At 35.4% G+C, this 24,959-nt stretch overlaps 2 protein-coding genes across 3 annotated transcripts; one reads left to right on the forward strand and one right to left on the reverse strand.

Annotated features, from left to right (window-relative positions):
* Positions 1–143: 143 nt before the first annotated feature.
* Positions 144–4,493, forward strand: lrit2 (leucine-rich repeat, immunoglobulin-like and transmembrane domains 2). Its single transcript, XM_051126205.1, has 3 exons — positions 144–287; positions 663–1,438; positions 2,786–4,493. The coding sequence occupies exons 1-3, from the start codon at positions 181–183 to the stop codon at positions 3,586–3,588; spliced, it is 1,686 nt and encodes a 561-aa protein (XP_050982162.1). The 5' UTR covers positions 144–180; the 3' UTR covers positions 3,589–4,493.
* Positions 4,494–7,151: 2,658 nt separating this feature from the next.
* On the reverse strand, positions 7,152–20,394 carry cdhr1a (cadherin-related family member 1a). 2 transcript variants are annotated; one of them, XM_051126203.1, is made up of 17 exons: positions 20,262–20,394; positions 19,662–19,757; positions 18,849–18,994; positions 18,720–18,770; positions 17,875–17,964; positions 17,643–17,729; positions 17,394–17,513; positions 17,107–17,250; positions 16,376–16,454; positions 16,145–16,245; positions 15,715–15,918; positions 15,045–15,197; positions 13,406–13,570; positions 12,485–12,552; positions 9,781–10,009; positions 9,441–9,695; positions 7,152–8,448 (listed from the first exon to the last, which is right to left on the reverse strand). In XM_051126203.1, exons 1-17 carry the CDS (start codon positions 20,320–20,322, stop codon positions 7,909–7,911), a joined length of 2,589 nt encoding a protein of 862 aa, XP_050982160.1. In that variant the 5' UTR covers positions 20,323–20,394; the 3' UTR covers positions 7,152–7,908. The 2 variants fall into 2 exon arrangements, with proteins under 2 accessions (XP_050982160.1, XP_050982161.1); XM_051126204.1 differs by lacking the exon at positions 20,262–20,394 and adding an exon at positions 20,103–20,204.
* Between the last annotated feature and the right edge of the window lie 4,565 nt (positions 20,395–24,959).

Consider the following 24,959-nt stretch of genomic DNA (forward strand, 5'->3'; position numbering starts at 1 on the left):
GTATATATATTTTAAAAAGTGGTTTTTTTTTTTTCAACAATAGTAGGTCAGACCTACAATTAAGTTCCAATCAGTCTCTCACGGGATACGTCAAGGATTACTGATAATAGGCTTTGCTCAACTATACCTGCAGTCATGTCGTGCGCAGACACGGAGCGGATGTAACATTTATAGAAGACTATGGATGCCTCGGTTACATTTCGTTTGATTGTTTTCTTTTATTTATTAACTCATATCAGCGCAGAGTGTTTTCCAGGATGCTCCTGTGGGACTGACCGTTATGGGAGGTTAGTTTCAGCTCCTTTCATTGCACACAGTATTAACAGACGTCAATAGTGGCATTGAGCAAAGATGTCTGTAGAACAAGGCTAGCATATTGTGAGAGCTATAATCTGTAAATATGAATATATGCATGACTAGAATCATTTTTTGCCCCTAATGTTAAAGAAATTAATTTTTAAAAATCTAGCTGTATTGGGTTTGCTTTGTCAAGTGTCATTAATCACGTTATTTTTTGTATTAGTTGCATTTAAAAATCCATTTAAAAATGTTGTATTATTTTAACTAAATCCAAAGTTAGGGGTTTTCCAAACTTTAATAAAAAAAAAAAAAAAAAAAAAAAACTAATATTTTACAGTTGAACGTATTGAATGTTTTTTTAGGTCACTCACGTGTATGGAAACGCCATTATCCGGCATTCCTGACGACATACCGGCAGATTTGACTAAAATACGAATAGAGAAATCACAGCTAAGTGAACTACCAAAGGCAGCGTTTTCCAGTGCAAAGTTTCTAAAGCATCTCTGGCTGAACTTCAATGACATCGCCATCATAAATATCAAAAGTCTGGAAGGTTTGGGTAACTTGACGGAGCTCCGGTTGCAGGGTAACAAACTGCGTTCAGTACCATGGACAGCGTTTGAGGAAACACCCAACCTAAAGATTTTAGACCTGAAGCACAACCGCATTGACGCCCTCCCTGAACACGCTTTAAAGTTTCTTCCAGGCCTGACCTACTTGGATCTGTCCTCTAATCAACTCTCGGTCATCTCTAAAGACGTCTTCCTTAACTGGCCTCTCTACCACGGAGAAAACAGGCATGAACAACCTGCAGCGTCCAACGTTGTTTTGGCACTTAATGACAACCCGTGGCTGTGCGACTGTCGCCTGGGAGGCTTCATTGAGTTTATCAAGTCGCTGAGTCCACCGTTCATTCTAATGAACTCATATTTGACATGCTCTGCCCCCGAATTCAAGGCAGGGAAGTTTTTCCACGAGGTCGATCTAAAGACGTGTGTCAAGCCAGTGGTCACCGCCCCAGACACCAACATCACCGTGCCGTTAGGCGGGAACATCACGCTAACATGCTTTGCCACGGCCAGACCTGAACCTGCTGTTCGGTGGATATATGGTCTTAAGATGCTAAGAGGATTTCGTGGTAAGAGATATTCCCGTAAAACATGTTTACATACGTTTATCTTAACTAAAAATTAGGTGCTTAACCCTTAATCAGTGCACGCATATGCAAATGATAGGCCTATATGCAATAACACCACTTTTAATATGTTACAAAATTACATGTACACTACCAGTAACAGTAAGATTTTTACGTTTTTTTTAAAGAATTCTCTTCTGCTCACCAAGCCTGCATTTATTTAATCCATAATCCAGCAAAAGCAGTACTACTGTAAAATATTTTCACTATTTAAAATAACTTTCTATTTGAATATATTTTAAAATATAATTTATTCCTGTGAGCAAAGCTAAATTTTCAGCATCATTACTCCAGTTTTCAGTATGACATGATGTTTCAGAAATCATTCCAATATGCTGATTTGCTGTTCAAGAAACATTTTATTATTAATATTATTATTATTATCAATATTTAAAATGGTTGAGTATATTTTTTCAGGATTCTTTGATGAATAGAAAGATTCAAAGCTTGGATTCAGTATGATTTTCAGTATCATTTTTATTTATTTACTTATTTTTTGGGAAAGAAAATAATATTATTCTGTTGTTTTAATGTTTAATGTTTTTTGAGCAGCAAATTAGAGTATCAGAATGATTTCTGAAGAATCATGTGACTACAGTAATGATGCAAAAAAATTCAGCTTTGAAATCAAAGGAATAAATTACATTTTAAAATGTATTCAAATAGAAAACTAGTAAAAATATTTCAAAATTTTGGTTCAAATAAATGCAGGCTTGGTGAGCAGAAGAGACTTAAAAAAACATTACTCTTCAAAAACTTTTGACTTAGTTTTACACCATTCAGTTTAAATAAAATAAGCATATTTCTGTTCTTTAAAGTTTTTAAAAATCACTCAAGAGTGTATCAAAACATTTTAGTAGCATTTATTTTTAATAAATAAAATTATAAACAAAAATGGGTGCAAATTCCAATCATCTGTTATGACACTGTCAATACATTTTATATAAATATATTATATTATAAAATATTATTATATTAATATACATATCTAAAATAGATTTAGAAAAAATATATTATATTATAAAATATTATTATATTAATATACATATCTAAAATAGATTTAGAAATGATTAATATAATAATAATTTATTATTATTATTATCATCATAATATTACTTATTATTAATGAATACATTATTTGTTATAAAATATGGCTATACTTTACATAGATTTATTTACAATACTAATTAATTATTAATTAAATACAATTATTAAATAATAATAATTACTGTTGTTGTTACATTGTCCTTAGTTTCAAAAATTGTATTTGTTTGTTTATTTTGCGTTCAGAGATTCAGAGCCGTGTGGATGAAGACACAATCAGGTCTCAGCTGATCATTCCTTCGCTCCATCCAGCCGATCGAGGGCTCTACACCTGCACTGCCAACAATTTCATCAGCAATTCCTCCATCGGCATTTTACTGGACGTGAAGTCTCCGGAAGGCTCAGTGTCTCATTCCTCAGGCTTCCCTGCTGCCATTGCAGAGGAAAATGTTTACATCGATATCCGCATTGCCAAGCAGACAGTCTACGGCATCACAATCGAGTGGCATGCTGTGACAGACAATCCAGCTGAAACCTGGTTCACCATCCATTTTGGCCGCTACGACACACTTAAGAAGGAGCAGATATACATTGGGCCGGGTATCAGCACATACTCTGTCACAGACCTGCTACCAGCCACTAAATATGAAATCTGTGTTACTTTAAAAAACCAGGCTCCTCGGAATGGCCAGTGCATTGTATTTGTGACAGGCAGTGATTTCAATGAGATGGAACAGAGAGAGAAGCTCATTCATATTGTCGTCATTGTACTTGCCATGGTGCTCGCTGTGCCCGCGGGAATGTATGCCTGCACCACCGATGCCAAGTTCAACTGCTTTGAGCGATGTGCGGAGATGTGGAGAAACAGGAGACATTCCGAACAGTCTCACACGTCTGACGAGAGGCAGGGCACGTTTGACAGTCTCCAAGCTGCCAGTGATGAGGGCCTCTGCAAGGAGTCCAGCAAAGAGCGGAAGGCCAGACGAAGGTCTGCTGAGAAGTTACACAAAACAAAGAATGAACGAAGACCAACAGCCGAGCTGTACTGACACACACACACACACACACACACAATCAAAGACATCTATAGACTCATTAATACCCATGAAAGGATTCAGGCAAGCCTAAGTTTTAATTACATTGTGACATTTATCCAGCTTGAGTGGAGATCCGAGTAAAGTTAATATGCTTATTATGGATGCCACAATCTTCAGAGGAGAGTCTCAACTGGTCATGAACTCATGAATCAGCTGTTGCTGGATAGAATTTTACCAGACAAACTGGTAGAAACCAAAGGAAATCTTTAAAGAAAAGCAAAGACTATTAATATACTGAATCAAATGCTTCTCTAGTACAATTATAATCAGAAGGGAACAAATGCACTTTGACAACTAGTGACAATTAATAGTGCTCAAAACATAGAAAACATTCATAATATAACTACTGTATATAAAATGTATTTTTATCAGTTTTTGAGTGGTTGAGGATGATATTTCTATTCTAAGATACAAATTATTTTGGGTTAAGGTGCACTTCATGTCATGTTTTATGTAACAGATTTATTTTAATGCACATAATACAAAGAGAGAAAAAAAGCAGATTAGGATTTTGATGCCTGATCCATATCATGTCAATCCAACAGCAGAACAAATGGGGACATTGGTATTTTGGTTGGTATGAATCTTTATGGTCTTTATGGTCTGCAACCTCAATGGTCACGTAAAACAACACCCTTTTTATCTTGTCAAAAACTCTGCGACCCTTTTCTGTGTATGTCTCTTTAAATGCTAATAAGCTCTGCTCACACTGCTACTCTCTTACGCCTACTCTTATTTTTGCCATTCCGATTTTTTCTTTCTAAGAGCTATAATTGACAGCATATGGACACAAAAATCTATACGGTTTTCAGTTAACTGAAAATGAGTTGTTTCTGTATTTAACAAAACATGTCATTTCCCACAATTCTTATAAATGTCATTTATTTTTTATAATAATAACCTTATTAAATAATTCAGGTTTAACATTTTAAATTCTTGTTTACAAAACTATTATTTTCTAAAATCAATCTCAATCTTGTTGAGGCCTAATCCTGGAAAACATCTTGGTGGTGCAATGTTGCGTACCTTAACCACATATAACAAATTTATTTTCTTTTTTGACCGGTTGATTGGTACATCTCTACAAATACTCATGAAAAAATATGAACTTGCTTCTTTAGGAAGTGCAGCTGGATCACGAACAGTGGATAAACTGGGTATAACAGAATACCCAAGACTTGTACTTCTATAGTTTTGAATGGCCCTGAAGCCCTGAAAGAGCCAATTATTGATTAGTAAAGTAAGGCCGCCACTGCAGCAGCTGTTAGAAGTCCTGGTTGCTATAGAAACAGTCAGCGCTCTGAGACGTGCGCTCAGTACTGCGCATACGCACTCGCTGATCTTGCCTGAAAAATAAGCTTTTTAACACTATTGGAGCATAAGGAACAATATTTATGAGGCAGTTCTTGTCAGATTTCATTGATGATTTCAAATATGAAGTTTAATCGTGAGCTTGGTGAACAGTTTTGGAGAATTTGATGTTTCCCCATTCAAAGAAATAGAGAAGCGTTTCAAAGATGGCCGCCGAGTGAAATGACCTGCCTTAAAGGGACTTTGGTACTAATCTATCCTTGAGTTTTAACTTTCAGCAAAACCTGCCTTGAATTGTTCCTCATTCACAAAGCAGTCTGGTGTAAAATGTTTCGGGCAGACATAAACAAAGGTGTATTGGGTGGCGCATTACCTTCCAAAACAAAACTAATCCACTTTGTCCTCAGTGGCTCTGATGTCGGGAGAAAATGTTTACTCCTATGCTAACTCTTACTTTAACAACAAAACACCTCAATTTGGAGCGCAGAGAAAATGGCGGACAGCGTAAAACCGGCTGAGGGCGGAAATATGCTAATACGGGACAGTCCGTCAGCAGTCGTGGGCGGGGCTTGAGCTATTTCACATCCTATTGTTCAGAAAATCAAAACGTTTGATAATTGAGATTAAGTTTTTTTGGTAGTTAAAAAGGAGTGAAAGGATTTTTATCATTGTATCCACACACCGCTCAGACACGTTTATGTAAAAGTTGCATCTGATATCCTCTTTAAAATAGACAGCATCAGCCAGCAACCACTTTGACAAATGAAAATGCCACATTCAGACAATAAAAATAAACAATGACTGACACAAGACTGAAACAAAATGAACTTTAAAGGAAGTGATATTGATCCTAATTCGAACACTAATTGTAAGTTGCTGTTTTAGGGAATAAATGTCATAAATATTGTTATATATGTATTTTTTTGCTTCTAAAATATTATATATTTTTCCTTTTTGTAATAAAAAAGAGTGATAGGTGGTATCTTTGTCTGTGGGTAAATGCATAAACTGCAATGGAAATGTATTACTGAACTTGTGTCTGTAGTTGATTTTGAGATATACAGTGGCATCACTAGGGATTATGGGGCCTACTGAGTTCTACATTCTGCACCAATCCAGGCTTGCTGACAGTTACACTTTCTTTCTCCATTGTGGTGCTGCTAAACCAGGATTAAAATGTACGTGACCAATCAGGAGTCATTAGACTCACTGCGTTCTCTACATATACGGTATGCTTAGCCAACAATGCTGAGGAATCTGTAAGTGGAAATGTTTTGCAAATGCTTCTAATGCACTGTAAAAGTGCTTAAAGAGAAAAAAATCTTCTGTCTACAGAGTTAAACTCTGAGTGTTCAGACTTTATTTCCAGATCTCAGTGACCTTAGCCAGAGGACTCCAAAATCAACAAGTCCAAAACGAAATGTACGCATCTTGGTTTGAATGTTCTGTTTTTCTTTTATCCTTGTCCATCAGCGCACTTTGCAAGTTTGTAATCCTCTCTAAAAAACCCAGTAATCCTACTTGCTTCCTACAGGGTATAATTCCATGTCATTTGTGCTTTTACCCCCAGCGCTGCTTTCACTCTCTGCAAACAGACATTCCTCATCACAGCAGTTTTGTCTCATGTGCAAGAGTAGTTTAAAGAAGAAATAACCATTCCATAACTAATAAACAGACATACACATTCCCAAAGTTGAATAGCACACACCTTACAACTTACAGTGCATATGTGTCTTAAAATGTATAAACACGTGTTTAGAGATTTAGGAAATCCAAAGAAATACAACTCATAATTTGTCTTCTAAATCTTAATGTCACCACCAATCTGAATTTCATGTAAAGCCCCAAATGAACAAGCACGTGCTAAAATAGCTAAATAACAGCTGCACATGGAGAGTTTATGAAATATTTGAGTTATCTGTCAGTCACTCAACATAACATCTGTATTTAGAAAAAAAAATCTGTATCACATCTGGGTTTTAAAAAATGAACAGAAAAAAGATTTAGGTCACCAACTGCATCATATGACAAACTGTATTAAAGTAAAAAATAAAAATGTCTCAATCCTATATTACACTGAAGCTAAGATGACATTCAAAGCAGCTTTATATCAGGTCCACCTTTAAAAAAAAAAAAAAATAAACAAATAATAATGAAACATCACACTTTTGAACGAAATATTGATTTATTTACAAAAGGTTGAATAAAAACAGAGATCAGCCCAACAATTAGTTGACATTTAATACTGAACTTCATGAACACTGACAAGGTACATTACGCTGATGAAACACAGCACAAACTGATAATGTAACTGTAGGGTTGTAATGTAATGTTCCCAATTAGATAATACTGCATCTGTTTGCAATTTTAGGGGTCCATCAGTCAAAATCATTTATCAAATAAACAAGCAATTTTAGAATTTGGCATTGTAAGTGTTCATTCAAGGTCCAAAACATTTTTTGAGACCCAGAATGGATTTATTCACTGGCCCAAGTGACACTATTGTATTTTTGGAAAAACAAAAAAAACAAAACACTAATCCCTTTTAAAAACCATATAGTGAGTACTACATGATTCTGAAAAATAAAAACTCACAGGGATATTTCATATTTCCTTGCAAGTTATCCACAGTTAAAAAATATATTTCCACATATCCACAGGTGGAGAATCATCCAAGGAACACTGAGTAAATCAATTATTTTCCATCCAGAAGAGGGCAGTAAACAGAGTCCTAGCATACTGATTAGCAGGGTGTTAGTCTTGGCTGGTGACACTTTCCCTCATTTCCAATAGGTTCAACCTGCAATCCCAGCTAAACTCTGCATGCATTAGAAAAGACACTGTACAGTAAGAAGCTTCCAGAGCTGGCCTGCTGAGATCTTGTCCTTGCCTGAAATTTCCTTTGTCAGAACAAACATGACGTTCTCCACTGAACACTGGTATTTATAAACGTGCATTTCATCAGTATCGGTTCGCCATGTTTTTCTGCTCCAGTCTAAGTTTGAGTTCAGAAACCAGTGCTGTGTTGACAGGATTGTCTTTACCCCTATGAGATCTTCTCTTTGCTTTGGAGACCACCGAGGCGGAAACTGTAGGTACCGTCCACTCCCGGTCTCCATGTCTATAGTGACTCGGCAACGGCGGGGGCATGACGGGGGCGTTAGGAGGCGACGGAGGGGATCGATGAGAACCCACTTTGATGTTATTGTTATAGTTGATATTGACTGCTGTAGGGATCTCCAGACCCTCATTTTGAAACGTACCTCCATCTCTGAAGGGTTGCTGGAAGTCATCTTGTCTCCGGGGTTTACGCCTCCTTCGTATGATGCGACGGGACGGTAGGATCTTATTGGACTTGACATTTCTCACGTATATAACAGTAGAGATGAATACTGTCACAAAAACCATGATTATAATGACACCACTGATCAAGCCTAGGATTTGCAAGGGATTTTCCCTACTTTTCAATAAAAAGGACGTCAAAGGTCCCTTGAGCTGAGTCTGTAAAAGAGCACAAAGAGAAATCAAGTCCATAGGACTCAAGGATGATGTACTATAGGCTACTCGCTGTTTGGTTAGAGACACATGGTAAAAATGAGGCAAATAAACAACTTAACTCCCAGAGAGGCCAATAGCAGTCAAAAAAGCATACTTGTGTTAAATGTATGTAGAGTCAGTATGGGTTAGAAAGCACTGCATGGCATCTCAAAAGCTGAGAACAGATTGATAACTGATTTGGTGCTAATTTTTGAATTAATTTGACAATTCTGTTAAAGACTAAATGGATTTGAATGTTTAAACAGAGTCTGGTTGCACAGTAAGACAAGATCAGAAGGGTTGAATGAGGCACCCAGAATTAAGACCATGCAGCCTCATTTTTATCATCTCAAAAACATCTACTGTACTAAAATGGGATATTGTTCAGAGCCACATAACAGCAAAATAAAAATATTCAGAAAAAAGATTTAACTGTGCTTGTGTACTCTTTTACAGACTTTTTACTTGCCTTTAAACAACAATAAAATCACGGAAGGAAGGGAAACGTTAAGTATTGGTGTCGGTGTCAAAGTGTCTCATGGTCAGGGCCTCCTAATAATCTTTCTGATCTTGCCCCTTGGCTGGACCCGGGACTTTTTCACAGATTTCCAGAAAATTATGGTGGATATGAAAACGGTCAGACAGATGGCGAGGACTACAATGCTCATACAAATGCTGAAAACAGTCCAGGGCCGAGTTCTCAGACTCAAGAAGTATGAAATCATTCTGGATTTGATCTGTAAAGCACACAATAACACAAAGCTTATACTAGGTTTGATTCTTCTATGCATTCAGGAGATCAGTTTATATTTCTGGTTTACATGTGCAATTATGTGACTGTCAAAATGCATAAATGAGAAGGTTTCTTGAGTTGTTTTGAATGGCAATCATATTTTCTTATATACAATATTTTCTATGGATTCTATGAAAAAAGGCATTAATAAAGACCCACTTACCGCTTCTGTGATGTCAATCTTTACCACTGTGGTGGTGCTGAAGGATGGTGAACCTCTGTCTTTGGCTTGAACAACCACAGACCATGTGCAGTCTTTGTGATTGGTGATATTCTGGACTATGTCCATGGACTTGATGTATGGCTTTAGCTTTATTTCTCCTGTTTCTGCATCAATGTCAAATATGTTGTCTGGGTCAGACTTCATGATGGAGTATTCAATGACATTGTTGGGCTCCTCTGCATCTTCATCAATCGCCTACAAAACATCAGTCAACTGATAATTTCACAAGTGTACTATTAGAAGAACAAACAGAAAATACAACACGACAAATATAGCTAACCTCAATTTTCACTGGTGCACCAATCACCATTGTCTTCTCTAGAGAGTTTTCATTAAATGCTGGTGAATGGTCATTGAGGTCCATAATGGTGACAAAGACTTCTGCAAGGCTGTATTTTCCCTCTGTGTCTTCGGCTTTCACATAGAAGTTATACTTGGATTTTACTTCGGCGTCCAGACTGGCCCAGGGCTGAGTGTAGATGATTCCAGAGTCAGACTGAATGAGAAACCTGCATACAAGTATAAAACAGGAAATGAGTTCTATAGGACAACCAGGATTACACGGGGCTTGTTGTTCAGGGAGATGTTAACATGATTTAAAGCTTTCAGAACACAATATAAATGAGTTGCTGGTACTCTCTCCACTTGAAAACTGTTATGTATACTTATTGTCAACAGGATGAAATATCATATCTTTATAGTCAACTGTCTATACAGGCTACACCAGGGTCAGAAATTAACCTTTTTATTAAGTGGCAATATTTGCCCCCTGGAATTGCTTTCCAGTCACTTTTTTTTTTTTTTTACAATCCTGACGGCAGTTTTTATAATCATCTATAAGTCAAATACTTAAATATACCCAATTATTTTAATCAATATTTTAAACAGTTGTTAATAACTATAGACAGTTTAAACTTTTATCTAAATTATACATGTAAAAAACAGAAGCTCACAGGGCTGCAAATATTATGACAAAAATCATTATTGTAGATTATTGCACTTTACATTGTAATAGTGATTATTAATATCGATACAGAAAACACAATATAAAAACATTTTTTTGGGGCACATTACATTCTGGCTTCACAAACTCCCGTTATAATCACTGAAGCTACGAAATTAATCTTTTATTTACGTCGTATCTGCACTGTGTTGTTTACGACGGTTTATGATGAGGGCGCTCCGGCCATTTTCAGTGCTGACTAATTTAAGCGCCTTTGATTGGCCAGTGCATTCCTGAGTTCAACACAAACGCATTTGATTGGTTATAAGGCTCAACGTTGCACAAAAACAAAGTGTGTAAGTGTCATTCATTTTCACAATTCACTTTAATCACGACAGCCGTAATATATTGTTTAATCGTGCAGGGGCATTTGTTGCTCCTTTGTCTTGAATTTATGAGGCATTTATGTTCATTTTGGTGGCATTTTTGCCACAAGTTCTCGTTGATTTCCATGCTATGGGGTTGTTAGGAAAGATGTTTGAAAGAAGTCTCTTAGGCTCACCAGGGCTTAATTTATTTGATCAAAAAGTACAGTAAAAGCAGTAATATTGTGAAATATTATTACAATTTAAAACAGCTATTTCCTATATTAATATATTTTAAAATATAATTTATTCTTGCAAAATTTTCAACATCTATTACTCCAGTCTTCAGTATCACATGATTTTTCAAAAATCATTCTATCACTGTTGTGAACAGTTAAAAAATAACAGCATTTATGTAAAATAGAAATCTTTTTGTAAAACACTTTTGATCAATTTAATGCATCCTTGCTGAATAAAACAAATAAAATAAATACATAAATAATGTATGTATATACTGCTCTGTTTGACTGGCCCAACACAGCAATGATGGCAACCAAGCTTGGACAAAAGTAGCCTAGCTTGGACTAGCTGTTTGTCCAAACAATGAGTTTTTCGAAAAATCTGTCTGATTACAATTGTAATTATTATCATGTTTAATTCTGTGTGGTCCAGAAAAGACGTGCTGCACCTTTAAGTGTGGCTGTTACATGAGCAAGAGAACAGTCTATTTCCTGCCCAAATCCCATTAGTGGATTAACCAAGATGGAGGGGCAGGTAACTCTTTGTTTGCAGTGCTCCAGAAATCAGTTTTGTTGTTCTACTACTGATTCTGAATAAAAAAAATGTATGCTGTTCATTAGACATTATTTAAATACTGACGATAACATAAAACACGATGAAGAAAACTGGAATTAATAGAAGGCAGCATACTGACACTTTAGAGTTGTTGTCAGTTAAACAATAAAACACAAGCTGGTATTACCAGACTGTGTAGTCTATCTGGCAAAAACAAAACAGAAAAGATCCCACGCTCACTCAGCCTTTCCAACAAGAGTGCAAGATATTAGAAATGAGTCTAATTGCAAAGCTTTAATATGCCTGTTCTGCCAACAAGCCATCATTTACACATTCATATGGTTTGTATTTATGTTTATGCGCTACAAATATGAAGAACGCTACTATCAGAGATTATGAATCTATCTCTGGGTTTAGAAGGCTTGAGAAGGATTTATTAAATTAGGAGCCGAGAACAGCAGGAGGACTGAACCCTGTTCCAAGACATCGAGAATATTTCAGCTATTTGTGTGGTGACTTTGGAATCTAATAAAAGAAAATAAAATCGGATCCTCTTGGGTACAGCTAGTCCTTACAGCCAGTCTTACAACAACATGCAAAGTTATTGGAAGTTGAATTCTGACCAGCTTTAGTATCTGTAGGCTGTGTGTGATGAACTGAGGTGAGCTTACATCCCTCCCATTCTCCCACTCACTAAATAGTCTGTGTTTTGGCGTTAATGATGTTACATAAGCAACTGTTTTTTTTTTTTTTCATGTGGCTTATTCCAGTCGACTGCCGTTGCATCAGTAGGATCTTTAAAGCACTCCAGACTTTTAAAAGACCACACACAATCTGAAAACATAAGGGAAATAAACATTAAAAGGTGTTGGGGTACTCACAAGTCTGCTCCTGAGCCATAGATGGAGTATTTGACCACACCCCAAAGACCAGAATCAGGATCTGTGGCCTGCAGAGAGCATAAGGAGCAAACGTCAGCAACTGGCATCTGTTCCCATACGTAACTGTGATGCCAACATCTACGTAACAGAACAGATGACGTTTTGAGCCAAAAGGCAGAACATTAGGAGCAATTTGGGATTTGTTAATCAGACTACAACACTATTTGCCTTGTACTCATGGTTGTAGCATGTTCTTATGTCCAAGGTCAAAATCCAGCAGGTCATTTAAAAGATTGTAGTCTGGAAAAAGGCTAATTCCTATGTGGCAAGTGTGGCTTACACAAGGTGAGAGTTTATCTCAACAGGGTTCAATCTCACCCCCCCCCTTTTTTACTGTCACCAACGCCGCATTTACTTATACAAATTTATAGTAGAAACAGTAACATTGTCAAATATGATCACATTTACAACTGTAAAATGTGATTTATTCTATAGCTGAATTTTTATCAGTCTTCAGTGTCACATGATCCTTCAAAAATCATTCAAAATGATCAGATCATAGATTACCACGATACCATTTTATTCAGTATTCTGATAAAAAAAGAGATTTCCACCTGAATGCTATAATGATATGACCACATCCTGATGATATTTTTGTCTATTAAAGCTCAAATCTGGGGTTTTAGCGTTACACAACTGAATGAAAATGATAGCCATCTGGCAGCTTACTACGTAATAGACTGTTTAGCAAGCATTCGCATACTGAGCATGATTTTGGATTCTGATCCAACCCCTCAAATGTTATATTTAGATTAATAATGCGTATAATGCGTCTTTTTTCCGTAACAGAGAACAGTCTGGAGAGAATGACAAACATGTTAATCTTTTTGTGCTTATCATGTCTATGTGTTCTGTACTCACTGTCACAGACACAACACTGGATCCTCCAGGTGAATTTTCTGGAATCCGGGCAATGTAAAAATCAGAGGTGAATTTGGGAGCATTATCATTGGTGTCTAGGAGATGAATGATTATGTCTGCCGTGGCGCTGAATCTCTCAGGGGTGTCAATCTCTACAGCGAGGAGCTGGAAAAAAATGAGGATAACGCATTTCTGCAATTGGTAACATATTATGATTATTGAAATCTATGTACAGAGGACTCATTTATCAGTAACACCTCTATATTTATAATAGTGTAGGGTACAAGTGAGAAAATGATCTGAAATTCATTTTGCATTCAATGCAAAAGTAGTTTAATTTTTTTTTTTAGTCTTTTGTGACTATAAAATTTTAATAGAATAAAAAAAGATAAGACATGGATGTAGAATAATTTCTTCATTAATATTATTAAGAAAATGTATAATTTGACCTACTTTTTATTTAAACCTGTTATTTTTTAACATTGTCCTGAAAAACCACACAATTTAATGAGAAAGACCCTGTGAAATTCCAGATTTTTTTCCATGTCCACTGTTTCCTTGACACATGTGTGTCTGTATTGTATAGTACAGTTGAAATACATACACCCTGCAGAATCTGCAAAATGTTAATTATTTTACCAAAATAAGAGGGATCACCAAAAATACATGCTATGTTTTATTTAGTACTGACCTGAGCAAGATATTTCATATAAAATACATTTACATATAGTCCACAAGAGAAAATTTATAAAAATGGCCCTGTTCCTGATTCTTAATACTGTGTTGTTACCTGAATTATCCAACAGTATTTTTTTTGTTTGTTTGTTTGTTTAGTGATAGTTGTTCACGAGTTCCTTGTTTGTCCTGAACCATTAAACTGTTCTTTGGAAAAATTCTTCAGGTCCCACAAATTCTTTGATTTTTCAGCATTTTTGTGTATTCGAACCCTTTCCAACAATGACTGTATTATTTTATGATCCATCTTCTCACACTGAGGACAACTGTATGCAACTATTACAGAAGGTTCACACATTCAGTGATGCTTCAGAAGGAAACACAATGCATTTAGGGTAAATTTCACTTATTTTGTCTTCTAGGAAACATGTAAGTATTCTCTGTAGCTTCTGAAGGGCAGTACTAAATGAAAAAATATATATATAATATTTAGGCAAAATAAGAAAAATGTACCCATCTTCATTAATGCGTCATTTTTCTTCTAGAGCATCAGTGAGCGTTTGAAGCTTCCATGTTACACCTACATATGAGTTCCTCAGTTGTCCTCAGTGTTAAAAGACAGATCTCAAAATCATACAGTCATTGTTGGAAAGGGTTCAAATACACAAAAATGACGAAAAACCAAATAATTTTTATAAATTCAACTATTATTTTCTATTGTGGATTATATGTAAACATATTTTATGTGAAATATCTTATTCAGGTCAGTACTAAATATAAAATAACATACATTTTGTATAATGCCTCTTATTTTGGTAAAATTAACATTTTGGAGATTCTACAAGGTGTATGTAAATTTTTGACCTCAACTGTATATGCAACAAATTTGTTGTTCCGTTATTTGTCCATATATTCAAGACCGAGCACATACTATATATATAAATTCCCATAAAATTCTATTTACCTTAAATGTCAGGAATTGTGATTTCTCAAAATCCATTGCAGCAGAATCCTCTACCAGGACAGTGACTTGGGCTTCATTCAGGACGGTTTGAGGGACCACTCGTAACATGCGGCCTGGGCCCACCAGTCTGAGGTGAAATTTTGCATTTGATCCCTGAAAAGGTACAGTATAAACACATCTGGTAACACAAAACTTACATGCAGAGCTAATATAGAGAATACTGAATTGGCATAAATCAAACTATATTACATGGATGGAAAAAAACTGTTAGCTGTTGACTGTTAGCACGATCAGGAAAACATCGTCTTTTTTCGGCAGCTGTGCTCACCCATGTGATCTTTTTGTATGTAATAAATTCTGCATCTCAATGTGACTAAATGCTGAATAACTAAAAATATTGCATAATATGACAAAAGCTTAAAAGGGATCAACTGCTTGTTTGGGTGCCATCCTCTCATTTATGTAACATAAATGACAATGTTATATTATAGCTGAATCTGCTCATAGAAAAGATGGAAGTACTACAATAAACTAATGGCGCCTTGTTGGTTTTTGAATAACGGTTTATCTGTACAACACAATTTCTTTATCTCAGTTTTTTTTTATTCTTTTAAAACAAGCTAAGCTTTTATCTATGACAAGCCTGTTAAAAAAAGGAAATGGTTCTCACCTGGTCGGAGTCATTGACTGTGATTTTCAAGCCCCTCAGGAACTCTCCTTCTGGAGGATGTTCATACATAGTTAACTCAAACACATTCTGTGGTCCATTTTCTCCAAAAAATGTGGGTGGATGGTTGTTCAGATCCACTACCCGAATGGTCACTGTGGTGACTGCAAAGTCCAAGCCTTTTCCTTCTGGTTCAACCTCAGTAGCCTGAGAGAGGCAGATATTGTTGATTATTAATACCACTAAACACATTAATACCAGCCGACATGCAAAAAGCCATGTTAAATTGATTGGCTAGACATAACGAAGATGCACATGCTTTAGAGATGTAGCTAAATACCATGGACAGAGATAGATTTTAGTAATTGGCTTATTCCTGAAACTGGCTTAAAGCCTCTCTCAAGTCAGAGATCAGGGGGACAACCCATTTTACCTTGACTTTAATATTAAAGAGTTCTCTCTTTAGGTCTGCCGGGTACACCTTCAGAGTTATACATCCACTGGTTTGATTGATGGCAAAAACCCCTTCTGCTCCTGAATAAATAGATTGAGAATTTGTTGACGTTTGACCAAGTGTGCAATCGAAACACTTCATAAAATTTCCTTTAAGCCATCAAAAGATATGTAAAACAAATGCATTTTCATATTAACCAATAATACATACCAGAATCTATTGAATATACAATTGGATTTGGATTATCCATGTCTCCATCTTTAGCAAAAACTGTAAATATCTCAGATCCCTGTAGACAAAATTAGATTTTAGACAAGATGCAGAAAGGTTTGATTTTTGGTAAAAACTGAATCTGAGAAAACTTTGCATTTCTCAAAAAGCTATAGGGTGACATTAGCAGATGTATAAGGAGAAGATATTTGAATGCATTCTAGAAAACTATATTCTACTGTAATGTTTCGTTGCTGTTCGGTAGGAGATAAGCTGTCTTGTCTTGTGTGCAGTAGCTCAGTATAGTCTTTTCCAGCTGATTTAAGCTGCACAGAATGAGACATCTGTGCTGCTCCAAATACTTTAGCAGATTCAAACTGTAACATAGACAACCTCTAATATGTAGCATTTGTTTTTGAAAGAAATGTATACTTTTATTCAGTAAGAATTAGATTGATCAAAGATTAATGACATTAAAAACAATGTTACAAAAGATTTATTTTTCAAATTAATGATGTTAAAAGAAATCACTACATCTGTTTTTAACAGTACATTTCTGTTTTCAATTTTAAATTGTAATAATATTTAACAGTATTTCTTGTTTTATTGTATACTGATCAAACAAATGTAGCCTTGGTGAGCATAACAAATGTCTGAGCCGAAGGCTGGCTTTAATTATTTTTAATTACACTGAAGCACAATCATGGTGTAGTTTTACGAGGGATACTCACAGGCGAGGAGACCTCATAGACATAACCAAAGTAAGGAGTCCCAACAAACACAGGGGGAGTGTCTTGAATATCAATCACATTTATTGTCAAAGTGGCAGATGATGACATCACTTGTTGCTTGCCCTTGTAAATGCCACCTCCATCCTGAAAACAAAAGTTAGTGTTATTTCCTACTTTATTAGGTTGGGAGAAATAATAATAATAGTTCAGTACAGCAGATAAAGGCTGGAAAGAAAAAACTAAGCTTGAACTTGTAAAACAAGGAGAACAAAATCACATTCTCTCACCTTTGCCACCACAGTGATGAAATGTGTGCGGAATTTCTCATAATCAAGGCTTTCACCTGGTTTTATCCGCAGCACGCCACTATGGTGGTCAATGGCAAACTTTGTGCTCGGTTCACTGCTCTGGATTTAAGAACAAACATGGAGATTCTAATGAAACACTGTATAAGGGAGGGAAATGAAAAAGATATACACTACATTCATTTAACATTTAGTTCAGATTTGATCTCTCAACTGGATGCCAGATGTTACCTGGAGGAAGTAAGTGACTGATCCCCCTGAGCCGGTGTCTCTGTCCACTGCCTGCACTTTGTAGATGCTACTCCCAGATGTAGTGTTCTGTGTACACACACATATACAAGCCCGTTTATACAAACCACTTTCAAATCAAAACCATTTTTGATAGCCAGTTTCAAAACATATTCTTTAGAAAGCTAAATGACGCAATAAATAATAATTTAAAAAAAGAGACATAATTCCTCACCTCTGGCACATCTACAATGGAAGGCATGTTCTGAAATTGTGGTCTCTCATCATTGGCATCCATGACAAAAACTGAAACCTTTTCAACTACCTGGCATGACACAAGAGCATTAGAAAGATCACTACAAAACTCGTCACATAAACTGGATGAGATTCCTAATTCAATGATACTTACTTTATTAAGTTTTATACAAAACTCTGATTCGCACTCACATAAAGCAAACTTTCCTTTTCGTTTTATTAATTCATCACCAGAGGACAAAGACACAAATGTTTCGGTCCACAGGCCTTCATCAGAGTGTTAAACAATATAAAACCTCCAATCACTTTTCAAATCACTGATCTGATGTCATTGTTCATTCACCAATTAAACAGCTTGCATTCAATTACCACACACACTATTAAACCCACCACAATTCTACAATATACATCTTCTTCAATTAAAAATGACATAGGATTACATATTTATCGCTCTTATATGAACGGGCAGTTAAAATGAACAATCATCATTATCTGCATTAAACATGAAATGATTAAACTCATCAGACATACGTCATCATTAATAATCACGTCATTAAAAAAAAAAAAAATTAATGAATGAACATTGGTGAATGAACAATGACGTCAAATCAGTGATTTAAAAAGTGGGTGGAGGTTTTATATTCGTTAACACACTGAAGAAGGCCTGCGAGCCGAAACGTTTGTGTCTTTGTCCTCTGGTGATGAATTAATAAAACGAAAAGAAAAGTTTGCTTTATGTGAGTGTGAATCAGAGTTTTGCATAAAAGTGATTAAATGGATTGACGCACCTAAACGAAAAATTGCATTGCAACTTGTGGAACTTACTTTATTAAGGCCATCTGAGATACTGACAAAGACTTCAATTTCATCTTGTGCCTGTGAAATAAAAAAAAGAGTAGTGTCACTGTAATATTCCCAGCACATTTAAAACATGACACATGTTTTGAAATGTACCTCTCTGTCGAGTTCCTCTATTAGAGTTACTGTTCCAGATTTGGGATGAACACGAAAATATTCTTTGGATCCGGGTTCAAAGGTCATTCCATACTTTACTGGCTGGCCTTCAGGGTCAGTTCCATTAAGAACATATATCTGAGTTCCTGTAATTCACAATTGTAAGTAGTTATTTCCATGCTTTTATAAAAGTCAAAATGTCCTCTAAAGCAGCGGTTCTCGATTGGGGGCCCTGAGATGACTTATAATAAGCTAAAACTACTAAAAATAATAAAGGGTAATTTTTAATTTAATTTAGCCCCTCAGCATTCCTACAAAACCTGGGTAGATGAAGCAGACTAATTTTGGTCTAATTTTAAAAGTGTGAATTCCTGGAAAAGTCACGTACTGTAAATTAATAAAATCTTAAACTACATAGGCATTCTTATAATGTTTTTTTCTAGTTAATCCCAGCTCTAAAATATTTTATATATTTATTTATAAATTGTAAGTAAAAAATACTTTTACAATTTCCTCAATCCTTATCCAGTAAATCACAAACAAATGGATGGTCATGGGGCCTTGTGATTATTGTGGAGGACAATGTGGGGCACTGGAGTCAAAAAGTTTAAATTTGAAACAATACTGTTTAATTTCAGCAATACCACAATCAACAACAAAGGTCAAAGTGCAAAATCACCACCCTGTGCCAAACTCAAAACACATGGTCTTTGGAAAACAGCAGTTGCCATGTTAATACTGTTTACACCTAGCCAGAGGAGATATCAACAGGTGTCATCATTATAATCAGATGGTACAATAATTTTACCTCACCTTTTGGCGTATCCTCTGAGAGATTTAACAGTGCCATATTACCGCTGTTACTGTTAGGCCCATTATCATAGAAATAGGGTGCGTAGTCAGTCTGTGCTGTAAACAACAATAATAAGATAACAGATTAACATACCTCAATTAACACTCTTAACTGATTTTTTTGAGGACCATACATCACGTGCTGTACAACAACTGTACCTATCACAATATTTGTCATTTTTCTGACATCAGGCTGATCACACATGGCATAATGCAATAACACTAATGACTCTCTCTATCCACCTGCCTAGGATTACACGTGTCTTACGTCACAAATGCTTCAATATCCCTTGGTTCACCAAAGCTATTTCACTACATAAATTCATTTATCAAATGAATTTATATGTATATTCAGATTTAGACTTTTAGGTTTTTTTTTTAGGGGAGTCTCTATTTGCTCACCTCCTACTGTCAAGCAGGAATAAAGGTGATGCAAAAGAGAGAGAAACATCAAAAACAGTCAAGATTACATACGTTAGTTAACAGTATAACATAATCAAGTACAGGAATGTTTAATCGCCCAAGCCACATCCATATTCAAAGATGTTGATGAATACTTACCAAAGCAGAAATGCGCTAGCAGAAGAAATGATGAAAACTGTATTTCCATATCATTCTTCATCCTAATTAAGCAAAGCAGTTACAGCGTGCTAGTAAAGAGAGCTACGGCAGTGTCCTTCTGAGGGTGTTTATTTCAGATTGAGGAGAACTAAGGCAGGTGCTAAGAGCCTAATCCAATGACACGCCTTAACCCTTGAGTACATTTTTAGAAGCCCATCTTTTCTTCCAGGCAGCTATTGGCCACTAGAGGGGTTCATGAATAGCACACCTGACCTGATATGACAGGTTAGAGACAATCTTTTTAGTTACAGTACTACTGAAATCCCACATTTGGAATGTTGGATCTCTGTCTTAAAGGAACAATCACCAGTGAACACCTATGAAATGTTATGAAAAGAATCATAACAAGTATAAAACTTGTTTTGTGAATGAATGAATAGCACATTTGTAAGCATTCATCAGAATTTTTACAGGCCTTTTAGTCTATGAATTGTCTTAATCTCTTTGACAATCAAGTTTATATTTCAAAACGCACGTTCAGGTTGCACTTAAATCATAAAGTTATGAAGTCTCATACTTATCAACATTAGCATCTCACTCTTTCGCTACCTTTATCATAAGACCTTTTTAACATTAACCTATGCTCAGAGTTGAAGTTGAATGCTTAGCAAAATCCTTCACAGTTAGGTTATAGTTTCTCCAGGTCAAGAGCTAAGGAGGAAAACATTAGAATGAAGAAAAAACATTTATATGCATAAATATAGCATTCAGTGATATACATTTTTTAAAAATCAATCAAAGAGATAAGGGTGGATGACAGTGTATTACGGCTTCAAAAAAGATCACACTGCATGTTTCAGAATCCAGTTGCCATATAGAATTAAAACTGTTTTCGTATTACTTTTTGCTCAGATGAGCAGCTGTGCGGATCAGAAAATGAAACACCTGCCAATTTACCTTCATCTACATTTGTGAGTGTGGCTTTGCTTTCAGGTTTAATTTGTTTGGAGCAGGCAGATGGCAGGCAAGCAGATTAACCTACAATAATCCTTCATCATCGTGTAGTGCTCAGGGCCAGTCTACAGGGACACACAAACTAGAAGCGTCTCTGCATGTACACCACAGAAAACACTGGACTCTGGCAGATCTGAACATATCGGTTACCTTATATGACTATGAAAATGTTGCCTTGAATGCTTGTGATTATCAAATATGTTGCAAAGCTCTCACTTTTTAATGGCATTACATATAATGAAATTATAAGTAATGATGAAAAGGAAAGTCTTTGCATTTTTGTTTGGTTTTACAATCAGAGAAAAAAAGAAAAGTAGGTCAAAAATCCAGTTTATCGTAAGATTAACCCTGGAAAATTTCTTGTATATTGTGATCATGTGCGTCAGTCATACATCAGCAGTGTGGATTATGTGAAAAAACAGAAACCTTGAATGACAGACAGATTTCCTATTTATGCAAAATATTATCATCTTCTTAAATCTGTTTTTGACGTGACTATAAAAGGTCTTAGATATCGCTTTTATAGCGATTATCCTGCCATGGTCTAAAATAGGACATGAAAAAAAAGTTTACAGTTGAAAGAAACCTCAAATGACTTCCTCGCTCTGCTACAGTAATTTTAAATGATAACAGTGCTATTTTATACAAAATAAACAGCAAATAACTGTATATAAAATGAAAACAAATCAATATTTATAAAATTTCTGAATTTATGTGTCTAAATTGGGACCATCAATTAGGAAAATTAACTAAAATTTAAGGAGAAGTCCACTTCCAAAACAAAGATTCACATATAATGTACTCACCCCCTTGTCATCCAAAATGTTCATGTCTTTCTTTCTTCAGTCGTAAAGAAATTATGTTTTTTGAGGAAAACATTTCTGCATTTTTCTCCATATAATGGACTGAAAGGGTGCCCTGATTTTGAACTTCCAAAAGGCAGTTTAAATGCGGCTTCAAACGATCCCAAATGCGGTTGTAAACGATCCCACCCGAGAAATAAGGGTCTTATCTAGTGTAACGATTGGTTATCTTCATTCAAAAAAAATACAATTTAAATACTTTTTAATCTCAAATGCTCTTCTTGCCTTTCTCTCCCTAAACTCTGTGTATTCTGACTCACGACAGTTAGGGTATGTCGAAAAACTCCAATCGCATTTTCTCCCTAAACTTCAAAAATCACTTCAAAATCATCCTACATCGCTGCAGAAGTACCGATCCAGTCTTTGCAAAGTGAACATGCAAAGAAAATCAAACACCCTTAACAAAAAAGGTAAAACAGCGATACAGGATGATTTTGAAGTTGAGGGAGAACATGAGAGGGGCGTTTTTCAATATACCCTGTCATGAACTGGAACGAAAACAGTCCAGGCAAACAAGACGAGCATTTGGCATTAAAAAGTATATCAATTGTATTATTTTTATTAAAATAACTGATCGTTTCACTAGATAAGACCCTTCTTTCTTGGCTGGGATTGTTTACAACTGCATTTGGGATCGTTTAAAGCCACATTTAAATTGCATTTTGGAAGTTCAAAATCGGGGCACCATATCAGTCCATTATATGGAGAAAAATGCTGAAATGTTTTCCTCAAAAAACAATTTCTTTACGACTGAAGAAAGAAAGACATAAACATCTTGACAAGGGGATGAGTACATTATATGTGAATATTTGTTTTGGAAGTGGACTTCTCCTTTAATTATTAAACATGATTTAACTATTGAAATCCAGTTTTAATATTAATGTGTAATTATTAAATATATAAAGATCTGAAATCTTCAATTCACATGTTTGAATGTTACTTCTTGGATTACAAATAAGCTTTGGATTGGATGCAATGTCTGGGTCATCAACATATTAGAGTCATTTTAATCTTCTTGCAAACTTCAGTTCATCTGCAAATATATTATGTATTTGACTTTAAGCTTTTACGTGGTCTTCCAACACAATCATTTTTTTTCTCATGTATTGCCAAAATACTGTTGGAAATGTAAACACACGTGGTTTTGTTCTTTAGCTATAAATAAAAGTGCAGACCAATAAGCAATAACTTGTTTAAATTAGATTAGATTAGAACAGAACTTTAAACACATCGTTGGCAGTAGTTTGATAAGATCCAGGAAGCTTGGCAGTGTCTATTAGTAGGCTATAGCCTATTTGCTACAACTGGCTATTCAACACCAAAAGCGCTGGGAATATGAATATTTCATGTTAACATTTGATGTCATTGTAGTTTGTTAAAAAGTCAAATTCGTTTACGTCAGTGTACTGTAGTTGGTTATTGTCAGTAACACTGTACATCACCGCCCCCAAGTGGTTACATAACGTTAATGGTGAACGTTTCGAGGCTCTCCTTCGTGGCACCGCTGGACATAGGGTACTTTAGTCTATTTATTTTAGTGATCCAACAGGGTTCATTAGCCTTTTTCACACTTCCGTGTTTCTGGCTTCCGGATTGGCGCTTGCAGAGTAAACGTTTTTCCGCTGACAGCAGCGGCCGTACTGAACAAGAGTAAGTTCGGGAATCAAAGTATATTTTTACAAAATAGATACTATGATACTATGATATATACCGGTGTTTTACTCTAAAAATAGCAAACATTTATTCAAAAACTTTGTGTCAGCGTCTGGTCATCACAAATACTATGTTTATTTAATTATGAATGTTAGCACTTATAATACAGTACAGTTTTAAGTTTTGCCGTACTGTCTATTCGGTGCTGGCTGTGCATTATGACTCTTCACATCATTTTTTTTCGCGATTAATATTGTTATTATTATTATGAAAGTAATATTGTATTTTCTACTTGCTCTCCTTTGCATTATTAACTTTAGGGTGTAAATGTACGTTGCATAATGTGCCCAGGGATATACATAATAAAATAATATAATACTAAATAAGACATGACTCCGATTAATGGCTTTATTCCTTTTGGATCTGGATTACGTTGTTGTATTGAGTTTATGCATCATCCGGACTCAGAATTGTTTCATTTATTCTTGGGGAAATGTGCATTTGGATATAAACGCTGTCATAATTTACCATGATGTAGTGATTCGAGGGAAATGACTGAGTAAATTGAGAAAATACGCTTAAATATACCGGAGATGGAGAACAGAAACTATAGCTGGCGCTATGTTGCGCATATATTATATTGACGAGTACCGGTCTGAGTGCCCATATAAATTACAAACAAGTAAAATGTTGTTTCTTTGTTGATTATATAACAACTTGGAAAGCAGACAAAAAAGAAAAGGTAAAAGGCATTATTTGAGACAAGAGCATATTAATATAATAGGCACAGACCTGTAGCGGAACTGACTTTACCCTGCGCTGACGTCACTTCCGATTTTTGTGAAAAAGGCTAATTGGGTGCGCAACAGCATCACATCAAACATACACGAAATATAGACGAAAAAATACACGAACACACACGAAAAAAAAAAAAAAAAAAAAAAAAAACCTAAGTCCCTAGATTAAAATTGTTTAGGATTGCCAGCACTGTCATCTAAATAAATAAACAACGGAAATACGCTTCTTTACACTGTTTACAAATTATATATATATATATATATATATATATATATATATATATATATATATATATATGCTATACACTTTAACAATAGTAACTTATTGGAACTGTTTGGAAAACCATAATTACGAAGGTATTAAAGGAACA

Source organism: Labeo rohita, chromosome 13 (genome assembly GCF_022985175.1).
Source record: "Labeo rohita strain BAU-BD-2019 chromosome 13, IGBB_LRoh.1.0, whole genome shotgun sequence".
Taxonomy (NCBI): domain Eukaryota; kingdom Metazoa; phylum Chordata; class Actinopteri; order Cypriniformes; family Cyprinidae; genus Labeo; species Labeo rohita.

What these genes read in the sequence shown, in the direction of transcription:
- lrit2 (XM_051126205.1), top strand. Translation starts at nt 181, where the DNA reads ATGGATGCCTCGGTTACATTTCGTTTGATTGTTTTCTTTTATTTATTA. An exon ending in GGGACTGACCGTTATGGGAG is followed by an intron (nt 288 to 662) that starts GTTAGTTTCAGC and finishes ATGTTTTTTTAG; the next exon opens with GTCACTCACGTGTATGGAAA. An exon ending in GATGCTAAGAGGATTTCGTG is followed by an intron (nt 1,439 to 2,785) that starts GTAAGAGATATT and finishes TTTTGCGTTCAG; the next exon opens with AGATTCAGAGCCGTGTGGAT.
- cdhr1a (XM_051126203.1), bottom strand. Translation starts at nt 20,322, where the DNA reads ATGAAGAATGATATGGAAATACAGTTTTCATCATTTCTTCTGCTAGCG. An exon ending in TAGAGGAACTCGACAGAGAG is followed by an intron (nt 18,771 to 18,848) that starts GTACATTTCAAA and finishes TTTATTTCACAG; the next exon opens with GCACAAGATGAAATTGAAGT. An exon ending in TATGGCTCAGGAGCAGACTT is followed by an intron (nt 10,010 to 12,484) that starts GTGAGTACCCCA and finishes ACTTGTATGCAG; the next exon opens with GTTTCTCATTCAGTCTGACT.